Raw genomic sequence first — 16,399 nt, forward strand, 5'->3', positions numbered from 1 at the left:
TTCACCCCAGTGCCCTCCCAGTGCCCTCCCAATATGGCCCAGTTCACCCCAGTGCCCTCCCAGTACGGCCCAGTTCACCCCAGTGCCCTCCCAGTGCCCTCCCAGTTCACCCCAGTGCCCTCCCAGTGCCCTCCCAGTATGGCTCAGTTCACCCCAGTGCCCTCCCAGTATGGCCCAGTTCACCCCAGTGCCCTCCCAGTGCCCTCCCAGTGCCCTCCCAGTATGGCCCAGTTCACCCCAGTGCCCTCCCAGTACGGCCCAGTTCACCCCAGTGCCCTCCCAGTGTGGCCCAGCTCTCCCCAGTGCCCTCCCAGTACAGCCCAGTTCACCCCAGTGCCCTCCCAGTACGGCCCAGTTCACCCCAGTGCCCTCCCAGTGCCCTCCCAGTACAGCCCAGTTCACCCCAGTGCCCTCCCAGTGCCCTCCCAGTGCCCTCCCAGTACAGTCCAGTTCACCCCAGTGCCCTCCCAGTACGGCCCAGTTCACCCCAGTGCCCTCCCAGTATGGCCCAGCTCTCCCCAGTGCCCTCCCAGTACAGCCCAGTTCACCCCAGTGCCCTCCCAGTACGGCCCAGTTCACCCCAGTGCCCTCCCAGTGCCCTCCCAGTACAGCCCAGTTCACCCCAGTGCCCTCCCAGTGCCCTCCCAGTGCCCTCCCAGTACAGCCCAGTTCACCCCAGTGCCCTCCCAGTCCCCCCCAGTCGCTCCCAGCGCTCCCAACCCCCTCCCTCTTGGGTCCCCTTCGGCACCCAGCGCCTCGCCGCGTGTCCCCCTTAGCCACGCCCCCTCTCCTGCCTATTGGCCAAACAGCCCGGGGGGCGGGGCTTAGCGCCGAGGAGGCGTGGCCCGCGCGCCCGCGCGGTGCGGCCTGCGCCGCCCTCGGGCCGTGTGCAAGCGATAGCGAGGCGGGCGGGGACGGGGGGAGGGGGGTGCGACGCGGCGTGACGCAGTGACGCAGCGACGCAGCGACGCGGCGTGGTGACGCAGCGTGCGCGGGTGGCGGCCATGGCGGCGCTGCGGGTGCTGGTGGGGGTGAAGAGGGTCATTGACTACGCCGTGAAGGTGCGGCCGGCGCCGGGCCGGGGCGCCCCCGGGGACCCCCCCGACCCCTGCCGTCACCCCCGGGCCCGCGGGACCCCTGCCCGGGAGCCCTTCCTCCCCACGGCGGGTCGTCCCCCCCCTTACCCCCCCCCAAAAGTCGCCTTAACCCCTGGGCCTTGGGACGCCCCCAAAGGCCTGGGACACGCGCAGGGCCTGGGTCCCCCCCCCCAGGCCCCTGGGACCCCCAATACCTGTGGGACCCTCCCTAAACCCCTGAGACCCCTCCCCCCCAGGCCTCTGGGCCCCCCCCTTAAGACCCTGGGACCCCCGCCGACCTCTGGGCCTTCCTCCAGGCTCCTGGGAACCCCAAGACCTGTGAGACCCTCCCTAAGCCCCTGAGAACCCCCCCCAGGCCTCTGGGACTCTCCTCAAGAGCCTGGGACCCCTCCAGGCCCCTGGGACCCCCAAGACCTGTGGGACCCTCCCTAAGACCCTGGGACCCCCGCAGACCTCTGGCCCTTCCTCAAGCCCCTGGGACCCTCTCCAGACCTCTGGGCCCCCTCCAAGACCCTGGTACCCCCCCCCGACCCTGGGCCCTCCCACCCTGGGCTCTCTCTGACCCCCGAGACCTGCCCCAGACCCCAAAAATCCTTCCCGTGGGGAGTCTGGGGGGGAGGGGGCTCTATGGGGTCATGTGTGTGTGGGGGGTGTCCCCAAACCCCTCAGGACCCCCCCCTAAGCTCTTGTGCTCCCCCCCAGGTGCGGGTGGCCGCGGGGGGAGGGGGAGTCCAGACCCAGGGGGTGAAGCACTCCCTGAACCCCTTCTGTGAGATCGCCCTGGAGGAGGCTGTGAGGCTGAAGGAGAAGGGGGCAGCCAGCGAGGTCATTGCTGTCAGTGTGGGCACCAAAGCCAGCCAGGTTGGGAGCCCCCTCCCCAAACCCTGGGACCCCCCCCCCCCCCCCCTCCCCCCCCAAAAGTCCTCGGTACCCTCCCTTGGGGCACCTCCTGCATGCCTGGGTCCACTCGGGGGAGGGGATTGGGAGGCACTGGGAGGGGACTGGGAGCTACTGGGGGGCACTGGGAAGGGCTCTGGGGGTCCTGGGAGCTACTGGGATGCTCTGGGAGGGGATTTGGGGGGACTGAGAGCTACTGGAGGGGCTGCTGGGGGCAATTAGGGTCTCCTATAGGGGTTGTGGCCCCTGTAGTGGTCCCCTATAGACATTTGGGGTCCCCTAGAGGGGGTTGGGAGTTCCCTATGGGGGGTTCAGGTCCTCTGTAGAGGGGTTGAGGGTTTTCTATAGAGAGTTGGGGTCCCTTGTAGGGGTCTCAGATCCTCTATAGAGGGCTTGGGGTCTTCTATAGGGGGTTGGGGGTCCTCTACAGGGGGCTTGGGGTCCTCTATAGGGGGTTGGGGGCCATCTGTAGGGGACTTGGGGTCCTCTATAGGGGGTTGGGGGTCCTCTATAGGGGGCTCAGGTCCTCTATAGAGGGCTTGGGGTCTTCTATAGGAGGTTGGGGGTCCTCTGTAGGGGGCTTGGGGTCTTCTATAGGAGGTTGGGGGTCCTCTGTAGGGGGCTTGGGGTCTACTATAGGGGGTTGGGGGTCCTCTGTAGAGGGCTCAGGTTCTCTATAGAGGGCTTGGAGTCTTCTATAGGGGTTTGGGGGCCATCTATATGGGGCTTGGAGTCCTCTATAGGAGGTTGGGGATCCTCTATAGGGGGCTTGGGGTCTTCTATAGGGGGTTGGGGGTTCTCTGTAGGGGGCTCAGGTCCTCTGTAGGGGGCTTGGGGTCTTCTATAGGGGGCTCAGGTCCTCTGTAGGGGGCTTGGGGTCTTCTGTAGGGGGCTCAGGTCCTCTATAGGGGCTTGGGGGTCCTCTATAGGGGGCTCAGGTCCTCTATAGAGGGCTTGGGGTCTTCTATAGGAGGTTGGGGGTCCTCTGTAGGGGGCTTGGGGTCTTCTCTAGCGGGTTGGGGGCCATCTATATGGGGCTTGGAGTCCTCTATAGGAGGTTGGGGGTCCTCTGTAGAGGGCTTGGGGTCTTCTGTAGGGGGCTTGGGGGTCCTCTATAGGGGCTTGGGGATCCTCTATAGGGGGATTGGGGTCTTCTATAGGAGGTTGGGGGTACTCTATAGGAGGTTGGGGGTCCTCTATAGGGGGCTTGGGGTCTTCTATAGGAGGTTGGGGGTCCTCTATAGGGGGCTTGGGGTCTTCTATAGGGGGTTTGGGGCCATATATATGGGTCTTGGAGTCCTCTATAGGGGGCTTGGGGTCTTCTATAGGGGGTTTGGGGCCATATATATGGGTCTTGGAGTCCTCTATAGGGGGCTTGGGGTCTTCTATAGGGGGTTTGGGGCCATATATATGGGTCTTGGAGTCCTCTATAGGGGGCTTGGGGTCTTCTATAGGGGGCTCAGGTCCTCTATAGGGGGTTGGGGGTCCTCTATAGGAGGTTGGGGGTCCTCTATAGGAGGTTGGGGGTCCTCTAGAAGGGGTTGGGGGTCCTCTATAGAAGGGTTGGGGTGGTCATCTCTAGGGGTTGAGGCTCTGCTCTATTGGGGAGGGGGTGGGGAGGCCTTCTGGAGGGGCTTGGGGGTCAGCTCTGGCGGCTCCGGGGTCTGCTGGCGCCGGTGCGGGGGCGCTGCGGCCCGCGGGGGCCCCCTGCTGGCGGCTGGGGGGGGGAGGTGGCGCAGCCCCGGCTGCACTGACGGCCCGTGGCCTGCAGGAGACGCTGCGCACGGCGCTGGCCGTGGGGGCCGACCGGGCGGTGCTGCTGGAGGTGGGCGAGGGGCAGGCCCCGGGGCCCCGCGAGGTGGCCGCGGCCCTGGCGGCCCTGGCCCGCAAGCTGCAGCCCCAGCTGGTGCTGCTGGGCAAGCAGGTGAGTGAGGGGGCCTGGGGGGGGCGCTGGGGAGGGCCTGGGGGCACCCTAGGCACAGCCCTGGGGGCCCCTATGGGCAGAACGTAGAGCCTGAGGGATAGGCCAGAGAGCCCTGGGGGGCGCTCTGGAGACACTAGAGGTCCATAAGGACCCCTGTGGAGCCCCATGGAGACCCTCCTGAGCCCCATAGAGGCCCTAGGGCTTCCTATGGAGCCCCATAGAGAGCCTCCTGAGCCCCATAGAGACCCTATGGCTTCCTATGGAGCCCCATGGAGACCCTCCTGAGCCCTGTAGAGGCCCTATGGCTTCCTATGGAGCCCCATAGAGAGCCTCCTGAGCCCCATAGAGACCCTATGGCTTCCTATGGAGCCCCATAGAGAGCCTCCTGCGCCCCATAGAGACCCTATGGCTTCCTATGGAGCCCTATGGAGACCCTCCTGAGCCCTGTAGAGGCCCTAGGGCTTCCTATGGAGCCCCATAGAGAGCCTCCTGAGCCCCATAGAGACCCTATGGCTTCCTATGGAGCCCCATAGAGAGCCTCCTGAGCCCCATAGAGACACTATGGCTTCCTATGGAGCCCCATAGAGAGCCTCCTGAGCCCCATAGAGACCCTATGGCTTCCTATGGAGCCCCATGGAGACCCTCCTGAGCCCTGTAGAGGCCCTAGGGCTTCCTATGGAGCCCCATAGAGAGCCTCCTGAGCCCCATAGAGACCCTATGGCTTCCTATGGAGCCCCATGGAGACCCTCCTGAGCCCTGTAGAGGCCCTAGGGCTTCCTATGGAGCCCCATAGAGAGCCTCCTGAGCCCCATAGAGACCCTATGGCTTCCTATGGAGACCCTCCTGAGCCCTGTAGAGGCCCTATGGCTTCCTATGGAGCCCCATAGAGAGCCTCCTGAGCCCCATAGAGACCCTATGGCTTCCTATGGAGCCCTATGGAGACCCTCCTGAGCCCTATAGAGACCCTATGGCTTCCTATGGAGCCCTATAGAGACCCTCCTGAGCCCTATAGAGACCCTATGGCTTCCTATGGAGCCCTATGGAGACCCTCCTGAGCCCTATAGAGACTCTATGGCTTCCTATGGAGCCCTATGGAGACCCTCCTGAGCCCTGTAGAGACCCTATGGCTTTCTATGGAGCCCCATAGAGACCCTCCTGAGCCCTATAGAGACCCTATGGCTTCCTATGGAGCCCTATAGAGACTCTCCTGAGCCCTATAGAGACCCTAGGGCTTCCTATGGAGCCCCATAGAGACCCTCCTGAGCCCTATAGAGACCCTATGGCTTTCTATGGAGCCCTATAGAGACTCTCCTGAGCCCTATAGAGACCCCATGGCTTCCTATGGAGCCCTATAGAGACCCTCCTGAGCCCTATAGAGACCCTATGGCTTCCTATGGAGCCCTATAGAGACCCTCCTGAGCCCTATAGGGACCCTATGGCTTCCTATGGAGCCCTATGGAGACCCTCCTGAGCCCTGTAGAGACCCTATGGCTTCCTATGGAGCCCCATAGAGACCCTATGGCTTCCTATGGAGCCCTATAGAGACCTTATGACTTTCTATGGAGACCTATTGAGCCCTATGGAGCTCTACAGAGCTCTTGTATCCTATAGAGCACCATAGAGACCCTATGGAGCCCCATAGAGGCCCCATGGAGCCCCTGCATTCCCTATGGAATCTATAGAGCCTCGCAGCAGCCCCTATGGACCCCTTATAGAGACCCCATGGAGCCCCTGCATTCCCTATGGAATCTATAGAGCCTCGCAGCAGCCCCTATGGACCCCTTATAGAGACCCCATGGAGCCCCTGCATTCCCTATGGAATCTATAGAGCCCCGCAGCAGCCCCTATGGACCCCTGTAGAGACCCCATGGAGCCCCTGCATTCCCTATGGAGTCTATAGAGCCCCGCAGCAGCCCCATAGAGCCTTATGGGGACACCATGGACCCCTGTAGAGACCCCATGGAGCCCCTGCATTCCCTATGGAATCTATAGAGCCCCGCAGCAGCCCCTATGGACCCCTGTAGAGACCCCATGGAGCCCCTGCATTCCCTATGGAGTCTATAGAGCCCCGCAGCAGCCCCATAGAGCCTTATGGGGACACCATGGACCCCTGTAGAGACCCCATGGAGCCCCTGCATTCCCTATGGAATCTATAGAGCCCCGCAGCAGCCCCTATGGACCCCTGTAGAGACCCCATGGAGCCCCTGCATTCCCTATGGAGTCTATAGAGCCCCGCAGCAGCCCCTATGGAGCCCCTGCAAAGCCCTATGGATCCTTACAGGTCCCTATATAGACCTTCCCCCCAGGACCCTGTTGGTTCGCTGTAGGTTCCTGGTCCCCTCCAGGGTGCCGGGGGTGGGGGTGCCCTCTGCGTGCCCTGTAGGTGCCCACTCCCCCCGCCCCTTTTCCCTGTGTTCTGCAGGCGATCGATGACGACTGCAACCAGACCGGGCAGATGCTGGCCGCCATGTTGGACTGGCCGCAGGTGAGGCTGGGCCGCGGGGCACCATGGGATATACTCCCCCGCCCTTGCCGGCGCGGGGCACCATGGGATAGACCCGCCCCGCCGCAGAGGCCAGTGGCTTCTCCCCGCCCTGCCGAAGGGGACTATGGGATATAGTCCCCCACCCCCGCCGCGTTGCATCATGGGTTATATCCCCGCAAGCGCGGGGGGTGATGGGATGTATTCCCCCCACCTGCCCCGGTGGCTCATGGGATTTATTCCCCCCGGTGGAGGCGCGGCGTGGGCTGGGGGAGGAGCGGGGCTTACTGGGAGGGGCTGCAGTTCGTACCGGGAGGCTCTGGGCGTTACGGAGGGGATTCCAGTTTGGAACTGGGAGGGCCCCAAGGCTTACTGGGAGGTTCCCAGTGCGCATTGGGATGGAGAGGGTGCAGAAGAGGGTGGGAACGGATGGAGGAGCAATACTGGGAGTTACTGGGAGAGAGACTTGTGGGGCACTGGGAGTTCCTGGGAGCTACTGGGGTGGACTGGGAGAGGGGTTTGGGGTGACTGGGAGCTACTGGGATGGAGTGGGAGAGGGGTTTTGGGGTGACTGGGAGCTACTGGGATGGAGTGGGAGAGGGGTTTGGGGTGACTGGGAGCTACTGGGATGCACTGGGATGGAGTGGGAAAGGGGTTTGGGGTGACTGGGAGCTTCTGGGATGCACTGGGATGGACTGGGAGAGGGGTTTGGGGTGACTGGGAGCTACTGGGAGGGAGTGGGAGAGGGGTTTGGGGTGACTGGGAGCTACTGGGATGGAGTGGGAGAGGGGGTTGGGGTGACTGGGAGCTACTGGGATGCACTGGGAGAGGGGTTTGGGGTGACTGGGAGCTACTGGGATGGAGTGGGAGAGGGGGTTGGGGTGACTGGGAGCTACTGGGATGGAGTGGGAGAGGGGTTTGGGGTGACTGGGAGCTACTGGGATGCACTGGGATGGAGTGGGAGAGGGGTTTGGGGTGACTGGGAGCTACTGGGATGGAGTGGGAGAGGGGTTTGGGGTGACTGGGAGCTACTGGGATGCACTGGGATGGAGTGGGAGAGGGGTTTGGGGTGACTGGGAGCTACTGGGATGCACTGGGATGGAGTGGGAGAGGGGTTTGGGGTGACTGGGAGCTACTGGGATGGAGTGGGAGAGGAGTTTGGGGTGAGTGGGAGCTACTGGGATGCACTGGGATGGAGTGGGAGAGGGGTTTGGGGTGACTGGGAGCTACTGGGATGGAGTGGAAGAGGGGTTTGGGGTGACTGGGAGCTACTGGGATGCACTGGGATGGAGTGGAAGAGGGGTTTGGGGTGACTGGGAGCTACTGGGATGGAGTGGGAGAGGGGTTTGGGGTGACTGGGAGCTACTGGGATGGAGTGGGAGAGGGGTTTGGGGTGACTGGGAGCTACTGGGATGGAGTGGGAGAGGGGTTTGGGGTGACTGGGAGCTACTGGGATGGAGTGGGAGAGGGGTTTGGGGTGAGTGGGAGCTACTGGGATGGAGTGGGAGAGGGGTTTGGGGTGACTGGGAGCTACTGGGATGGAGTGGGAGAGGGGTTTGGGGTGACTGGGAGCTTCTGGGATGGAGTGGGAGAGGGGGTTGGGGTGACTGGGAGCTACTGGGATGGAGTGGGAGAGGGGTTTGGGGTGACTGGGAGCTACTGGGATGCACTGGGATGGAGTGGGAGAGGGGTTTGGGGTGAGTGGGAGCTACTGGGATGCACTGGGATGGAGTGGAAGAGGGGTTTGGGGTGACTGGGAGCTACTGGGATGGAGTGGGAGAGGGGTTTGGGGTGACTGGAAGCTACTGGGATGCACTGGGATGGAGTGGGAGAGGGGGTTGGGGTGACTGGGAGCTACTGGGATGGAGTGGGAGAGGGGTTTGGGGTCACTGGAAGCTACTGGGATGCACTGGGATGGAGTGGGAGAGGGGTTTGGGGTGACTGGGAGCTACTGGGATGGAGTGGGAGAGGGGTTTGGGGTGACTGGGAGCTACTGGGATGGAGTGGGAGAGGGGTTGAGGTGACTGGGAGCTACTGGGATGGAGTGGGAGAGGGGTTTGGGGTGACTGGGAGCTACTGGGATGCACTGGGATGGAGTGGGAGAGGGGTTTGGGGTGACTGTGAGCTTCTGGTATGGAGTGGGAGAGGGGTTTGGGGTGACTGGGAGCTACTGGGATGGAGTGGGAGAGGGGGTTGGGGTGACTGGGAGCTACTGGGATGGAGTGGGAGAGGGGGTTGGGGTGACTGGGAGCTACTGGGATGGAGTGGGAGAGGGGTTTGGGGTGACTGGGAGCTACTGGGATGCACTGGGATGGATTGGGAGAGGGTTTTGGGGTGAGTGGGAGCTTCTGGGATGCACTGGGAGTGAGTGGGAGAGGGGTTTGGGGTGACTGGGAGCTACTGGGATGGAGTGGGAGAGGGGTTTGGGGTGACTGGGAGCTACTGGGATGCACTGGGATGGAGTGGGAGAGGGGTTTGGGGTGACTGGGAGCTACTGGGATGCACTGGGATGGAATGGGAGAGGGGTTTGGGGTGACTGGGAGCTACTGGGATGCACTGGGATGGAGTGGGAGAGGGGTTTGGGGTGACTGGGAGCTACTGGGATGCACTGGGATGGAGTGGGAGAGGGGTTTGGGGTGAGTGGGAGCTACTGGAATGCACTGGGATGGAGTGGGAGAGGGGTTTGGGGTGACTGGGAGCTACTGGGATGGAGTTGGAGAGGGGTTTGGGGTGACTGGGAGCTACTGGGATGGAGTGGGAGAGGGGTTTGGGGTGAGTGGGAGCTACTGGGATGGAGTGGGAGAGGGGTTTGGGGTGACTGGGAGCTACTGGGATGCACTGGGATGGAGTGGGAGAGGGGTTTGGGGTGACTGGGAGCTACTGGGGTGCACTGGGATGGAGTGGGAGAGGGGTTTGGGGTGACTGGGAGCTACTGGGATGGAGTGGGAGAGGGGTTTGGGGTGACTGGGAGCTACTGGGATGGAGTGGGAGAGGGGTTTGGGGTCACTGGGAGCTACTGGGATGCACTGGGATGGAATGGGAGAGGGGTTTGGGGTGACTGGGAGCTACTGGGATGCACTGGGATGGAGTGGGAGAGGGGGTTGGGGTGACTGGGAGCTACTGGGATGCACTGGGATGGAGTGGAAGAGGGGTTTGGGGTGACTGGGAGCTACTGGGATGCACTGGGATGGAGTGGGAGAGGGGTTTGGGGTGACTGGGAGCTACTGGGATGGAGTGGGAGAGGGGTTTGGGGTGACTGGGAGCTACTGGGATGGAGTGGAAGAGGGGGTTGGGGTGACTGGGAGCTACTGGGATGCACTGGGATGGAGTGGGAGAGGGGTTTGGGGTGACTGGGAGCTACTGGAATGCACTGGGATGGAGTGGGAGAGGGGTTTGGGGTGACTGGGAGCTACTGGGATGCACTGGGATGGAGTGGAAGAGGGGTTTGGGGTGACTGGGAGCTACTGGAATGCACTGGGATGGAGTGGGAGAGGGGTTTGGGGTGACTGGGAGCTACTGGGATGGAATGGCAGAGGGGTTTGGGGTGACTGGGAGCTACTGGGATGCACTGGGATGGAGTGGGAGAGGGGTTTGGGGTGACTGGGAGCTTCTGGGATGGAGTGGGAGAGGGGTTTGGGGTGACTGGGAGCTACTGGGATGGAGTGGGAGAGGGGTTTGGGGTGACTGGGAGCTACTGGGATGCACTGGGATGGAGTGGGAGAGGGGTTTGGGGTGACTGGGAGCTACTGGGGTGGAGTGGGAGAGGGGTTTGGGGTGACTGGGAGCTACTGGGATGCACTGGGATGGAGTGGGAGAGGAGTTTGGGGTGAGTGGGAGCTACTGGGATGCACTGGGATGGAGTGGGAGAGGGGTTTGGGGTGAGTGGGAGCTACTGGGATGCACTGGGATGGAGTGGGAGAGGGGTTTGGGGTGACTGGGAGCTACTGGGATGCACTGGGATGGAGTGGGAGAGGGGTTTGGGGTGACTGGGAGCTTCTGGGATGGAGTGGGAGAGGGGTTTGGGGTCACTGGGAGCTACTGGGATGCACTGGGATGGAGTGGGAGAGGGGTTTGGGGTCACTGGGAGCTACTGGGATGCACTGGGATGGAGTGGGAGAGGGGTTTGGGGTCACTGGGAGCTACTGGGATGGAGTGGGAGAGGGGTTTGGGGTGACTGGGAGCTACTGGGATGGAGTGGGAGAGGGGTTTGGGGTGACTGGGAGCTACTGGGATGCACTGGGATGGAGTGGGAGAGGGGTTTGGGGTGACTGGGAGCTACTGGGATGGAGTGGGAGAGGAGTTTGGGGTGACTGGGAGCTACTGGGATGCACTGGGATGGAATGGGAGAGGGGTTTGGGGTGACTGGGAGCTACTGGAATGCACTGGGATGGAGTGGGAGAGGAGTTTGGGGTGAGTGGGAGCTACTGGGATGGAGTGGGAGAGGGGTTTGGGGTGAGTGGGAGCTACTGGGATGGAGTGGGAGAGGGGTTTGGGGTGACTGGGAGCTACTGGGATGCACTGGGATGGAATGGGAGAGGGGTTTGGGGTGACTGGGAGCTACTGGAATGCACTGGGAATGGAGTGGGAGAGGAGTTGGGGTGAGTGGGAGCTACTGGGATGGAGTGGGAGAGGGGTTTGGGGTGACTGGGAGCTACTGGGATGGAGTGGGAGAGGGGTTTGGGGTGACTGGGAGCTACTGGGATGAAGTGGGAGAGGGGTTTGGGGTGACTGGGAGCTACTGGGATGGAGTGGGAGAGGGGGTTTGGGGTGACTGGGAGCTACTGGGATGAAGTGGGAGAGGGGTTTGGGGTGACTGGGAGCTACTGGGATGGAGTGGGAGAGGGGTTTGGGGTGACTGGGAGCTACTGGGATGGAGTGGGAGAGGGGTTTGGGGTGACTGGGAGCTACTGGGATGGAGTGGGAGAGGGGTTTGGGGTCACTGGGAGGTAGTGGGATGCACTGGGATGGAGTGGGAGAGGGGTTTGGGGTGACTGGGAGCTACTGGGATGCACTGGGATGGAGTGGGAGAGGGGTTTGGGGTGACTGGGAGCTACTGGGATGGAGTGGGAGAGGGGTTGGGGTGACTGGGAGCTACTGGGATGCACTGGGATGGAGTGGGAGAGGGGTTTGGGGTCACTGGGAGGTAGTGGGATGCACTGGGATGGAGTGGGAGAGGGGTTTGGGGGTGACTGGGAGCTACTGGGATGCACTGGGATGGAGTGGGAGAGGGATTTGGGGTGACTGGGAGCTACTGGGATGCACTGGGATGGAGTGGGAGAGGGGTTTGGGGTGAGTGGGAGCTACTGGGATGGAGTGGGAGAGGGGTTTGGGGTGAGTGGGAGCTACTGGGATGGAGTGGGAGAGGGGTTTGGGGTCACTGGGAGGTAGTGGGAGCTACTGGGATGGAGTGGGAGAGGGGTTTGGGGTGACTGGGAGCTACTGGGATGCACTGGGATGGAGTGGGAGAGGGGTTTGGGGTGACTGGGAGCTACTGGGATGGAGTGGGAGAGGGGTTTGGGGTGACTGGGAGCTACTGGGATGGAGTGGGAGAGGGGTTTGGGGTGACTGGGAGCTACTGGGATGAGTGGGAGAGGGGTTTGGGGTGACTGGGAGCTACTGGGATGCACTGGGATGGAGTGGGAGAGGGGTTTGGGGTGACTGGGAGCTACTGGGATGGAGTGGGAGAGGGGTTTGGGGTGACTGGGAGCTACTGGGATGGAGTGGGAGAGGGGTTTGGGGTGACTGGGAGCTACTGGGGTGCACTGGGATGGAGTGGGAGAGGGGTTGGGGTGACTGGGAGCTACTGGGATGGAGTGGGAGAGGGGTTTGGGGTGACTGGGAGCTACTGGGATGCACTGGGATGGAGTGGGAGAAGGGTTTGGGGTGAGTGGGAGCTACTGGGATGCACTGGGATGGAGTGGGAGAGGGGTTTGGGGTGACTGGGAGCTACTGGGATGCACTGGGAGAGGGGTTTGGGGTGACTGGGAGCTACTGGAATGGAGTGGGAGTGGGGTTTGGGGTGACTGGGAGCTACTGGGATGAAGTGGGAGAGGGGTTTGGGGTCACTGGGAGCTACTGGGATGGAGTGGGAGAGGGGTTTGGGGTGACTGGGAGCTACTGGGATGCACTGGGATGGAGTGGGAGAGGGGTTTGGGGTGACTGGGAGCTACTGGGATGGAGTGGGAGAGGGGTTTGGGGTGACTGGGAGCTACTGGGGTGGAGTGGGAGAGGGGTTTGGGGTCACTGGGAGCTACTGGGATGGAATGGGAGAGGGGTTTGGGGTGACTGGGAGCTACTGGGATGCACTGGGATGGAATGGGAGAGGGGTTTGGGGTGACTGGGAGCTACTGGGATGGAATGGGAGAGGGGTTTGGGGTGACTGGGAGCTACTGGGATGCACTGGGATGGAGTGGGAGAGGGGTTTGGGGTGACTGGGAGCTACTGGGATGGAGTGGGAGAGGGGTTTGGGGTGAGTGGGAGCTTCTGGGATGCACTGGGATGGAGTGGGAGAGGAGTTTGGGGTGAGTGGGAGCTACTGGGATGCACTGGGATGGAGTGGGAAAGGGGTTTGGGGTGACTGGGAGCTTCTGGGATGCACTGGGATGGAATGGGAGAGGGGTTTGGGGTGAGTGGGAGCTTCTGGGATGCACTGGGATGGAGTGGGAGAGGAGTTTGGGGTGAGTGGGAGCTACTGGGATGCACTGGGATGGAGTGGGAAAGGGGTTTGGGGTGACTGGGAGCTTCTGGGATGCACTGGGATGGACTGGGAGAGGGGTTTGGGGTGACTGGGAGCTACTGGGATGGAGTGGGAGAGGGGTTTGGGGTGACTGGGAGCTACTGGGATGCACTGGGATGGAGTCGAAGAGGGGTTTGGGGTGACTGGGAGCTACTGGGATGGAGTGGGAGAGGGGTTTGGGGTGACTGGGAGCTACTGGGATGGAGTGGGAGAGGGGTTTGGGGTGACTGGGAGCTACTGGGATGGAGTGGGAGAGGGGTTTGGGGTGACTGGGAGCTACTGGGATGCACTGGGATGGAGTGGGAGAGGGGTTTGGGGTGACTGGGAGCTACTGGGATGCACTGGGATGGAGTGGGAGAGGGGGTTGGGGTGACTGGGAGCTACTGGGATGGAGTGGGAGAGGGGTTTGGGGTGAGTGGGAGCTACTGGGATGGAGTGGGAGAGGGGGTTGGGGTCACTGGGAGCTACTGGGATGGAGTGGGAGAGGGGTTTGGGGTGACTGGGAGCTACTGGAATGCACTGGGATGGAGTGGGAGAGGGGGTTGGGGTCACTGGGAGCTACTGGGATGGAGTGGGAGAGGGGTTTGGGGTGACTGGGAGCTACTGGGATGCACTGGGATGGAGTGGGAGAGGGGTTTGGGGTGAGTGGGAGCTACTGGGATGCACTGGGATGGAGTGGAAGAGGGGTTTGGGGTCACTGGGAGCTACTGGAATGGAGTGGGAGAGGGGTTTGGGGTCACTGGGAGCTACTGGGATGGAGTGGGAGAGGGGTTTGGGGTGACTGGGAGCTACTGGGATGCACTGGGATGGAGTGGGAGAGGGGGTTGGGGTGACTGGGAGCTACTGGGATGGAGTGGGAGAGGGGGTTGGGGTGACTGGGAGCTACTGGGATGGAGTGGGAGAGGGGTTTGGGGTGAGTGGGAGCTACTGGGATGCACTGGGATGGAGTGGGTGGCAGGGCTGGGGCCCCTGGGGCTGGGTGGGAGGCCTCCCAGCGGCTCCCTGGGCGCAGGGCACCTTTGCCTCCCGGCTGGAGCTGGAGCCCGGGGCGGTGCTGGTGGAGCGGGAGGTGGACGGAGGCCTGGAGCGGCTGCGGCTGCGGCTCCCGGCGCTGCTGACCGCCGACCTGCGGCTCAACGAGCCCAGATACGCCACCCTGCCCAACATCATGGTGAGCACCGGGGCGGGGGGCGCCCGGGGGGGGGATGGGAGGCACCGGGAGGGAGTTGGGGGGGGGCTGGGAGGGAGTTTGGGGGGGCTGGGAGGCGCTGGGAGGGAGTTGGGGGGCCTGGGAGGGAGTTGGGAGGGACTAGGAGAGACTGGGAGGGACTGGGAGGGAGTTTGGGGGGGGCTGGGAGGGAGTTTGGGGGGGCTGGGAGGGAGCTGGGGGGAGCTGGGGGGGGCTGGGAGGGAGTTGGGTGGGCTGGGAGGCACTGGAAGGGAGTTGGGGGGAGCTGGGGGGGGCTGGGAGGGAGTTGAGGGGCACTGGGAGGCACTGGGAGGGAGTTTGGGGGGGACTGGGAGGCACTGGAAGGGAGTTGGGGGGGGCTGGGAGGGAGTTGGGGGGGCTGGGAGGGAGTTTGGGGGGGCTGGGAGGCGCTGGGAGGGAGTTGGGGGGGCTGGGAGGCGCTGGGAGGGAGTTGGGGGGGCTGGGAGGGAGTTGGGGGGGGCTGGGAGGCGCTGGGAGGGAGTTGGGGGGGGCTGGGAGGGAGTTGGGAGGGACTGGGAGGCACTGGGAGGGAGTTTGGGGAGGGGCTGGGAGGGACTGGGAGGGAGGTGGGGGGGCTGGGAGGGGGGTTTAGAGGGGTGGGAGGGGGGTTGGGGGGCACTGGGAGGGATTGAAGGGGGCTGGGAGGGGGTCTGGGGGCACTGGGAGGGATTGAAGGGGACTGGGAGGGGGTCTGGGGGCACTGGGAGGGATTGAAGGGGACTGGGAGGGGGTCTGGGGGCACTGGGAGGGATTGAAGGGGACTGGGAGGGGGTCTGGGGGCACTGGGAGGCATTGAAGGGGACTGGGAGGGGGTCTGGGGGCACCGGGAGGGATTGAAGGGGACTGGGAGGGGGTCTGGGGGCACTGGGAGGCACTGGGAGGGGATGTGAGCGGGCTGGGGGGTGGGGGTCGGGGTCCCTCCGTGTCCCCCCTCGCTCCCAGCGAGCTCCCCGTTGCCTCCCCCCGCAGAAGGCCAAGAAGAAGCCTCTGGAGGTGCTGGCGGCGGCGGAGCTGGGGGGGACCCCCCCGGACCCCCCCCGGCTGAAGATCCTGAAGCTGGAGGAGCCCCCGGCCCGGGGCGGGGGGCAGAAGGTGCCGGACGTCCCTGCCCTGCTGCAGGGCCTCAAGCAGGCAGGGCGCATCTAGGCCCAACCGGCGCCCACCGGCTGCGACCGGCAGGGCCCAGGGCCCGCCCCCGGCCCGGCCCCAGTGCCCGCCCCCGGCCCGGGGCCCGGCCCCAGTGCCCCCTCCCTGGGCCGTCCCAGGGCCCGGCCCGGCCCCAGCGCCCCGCCCCCCGGCCCCGCGCAGGGCCCGCCCCCCGGCCCCAGTGCCCCGCCCCCCGGCCCCAGTGCCCCGCCCCCCGGCCCCAGTGCCCCGGCCCCGCGCAGGGCCCGCCCCCCGGCCCCAGTGCCCCCTCCCTGGGCCGTCCCAGGGTCCGGCCCGGCCCCAGCGCCCCGCCCCCCGGCCCCGCGCAGGGCCCGCCCCCCGGCCCCGCGCAGGGCCCGCCCCCCGGCCCCAGTGCCCCGCCCCCCGGCCCTGCCCAGGGCCCGCCCCCCGGCCCCAGTGCCCCGCCCCCCGGGCCCAGGGCCCCCCCCCCCGGCCCAGGGCCCCGCCCCCGGGCCGGCCCAGCGCAGCCCAGTTCAAACCAGTATGGCCCAGGAGCCCTCCAGGCCATCCCAGTCCATCCCAGGTCCATCCCAGTGCCCCCAAAGGGGCTCTGAGGCCCTTTCCAGTTCACCCCAGTATGGCCCAGTATAAACCAGTATGGCCCAGTGCCCCCCCCAGTCCATCCCAGTGCCCCCAAAGGGGCTCTGAGGCCCTTTCCAGTTCACCCCAGTATGGCCCAGTATAAACCAGTATGGCCCAGTGCCCCCCCCAGTCCATCCCAGTGCCCCCAAAGGGGCTCTGAGGCCCTTTCCAGTTCACCCCAGTATGGCCCAGTATAAACCAGTATGGCCCAGTGCCCCCCCCAGTCCATCCCAGTGCCCCCAAAGGGGCTCTGAGGCCCTTCCCAGTTCAAACCAGTGTGGCCCAGTGCCCCCTCCCAGTTCAT

The 16,399-nt window shown here is 64.3% G+C and overlaps 1 protein-coding gene across 1 annotated transcript; it reads left to right on the plus strand.

Moving 5' to 3' along the window:
- Window positions 1-987: 987 nt before the first annotated feature.
- LOC128899880 (electron transfer flavoprotein subunit beta-like) lies at window positions 988-15,492 on the plus strand. Its single transcript, XM_054179606.1, has 6 exons — window positions 988-1,061; window positions 1,800-1,958; window positions 3,766-3,918; window positions 6,341-6,403; window positions 14,149-14,307; window positions 15,316-15,492. The coding sequence occupies exons 1-6, from the start codon at window positions 1,005-1,007 to the stop codon at window positions 15,490-15,492; spliced, it is 768 nt and encodes a 255-aa protein (XP_054035581.1). The 5' UTR covers window positions 988-1,004.
- The last annotated feature ends 907 nt before the right edge of the window (window positions 15,493-16,399 follow it).

The sequence above is a fragment of the Dryobates pubescens genome, unplaced genomic scaffold, assembly GCF_014839835.1.
Source record: "Dryobates pubescens isolate bDryPub1 unplaced genomic scaffold, bDryPub1.pri scaffold_99_arrow_ctg1, whole genome shotgun sequence".
NCBI classification, from domain to species: domain Eukaryota; kingdom Metazoa; phylum Chordata; class Aves; order Piciformes; family Picidae; genus Dryobates; species Dryobates pubescens.

Coding starts and splice junctions, on each gene's coding strand:
- LOC128899880 (XM_054179606.1), top strand. CDS start 1,005: ATGGCGGCGCTGCGGGTGCTGGTGGGGGTGAAGAGGGTCATTGACTAC. Junction 3,919..6,340: donor TGGTGCTGCTGGGCAAGCAG/GTGAGTGAGGGG, acceptor TGTGTTCTGCAG/GCGATCGATGACGACTGCAA. Junction 14,308..15,315: donor CCACCCTGCCCAACATCATG/GTGAGCACCGGG, acceptor CTCCCCCCGCAG/AAGGCCAAGAAGAAGCCTCT.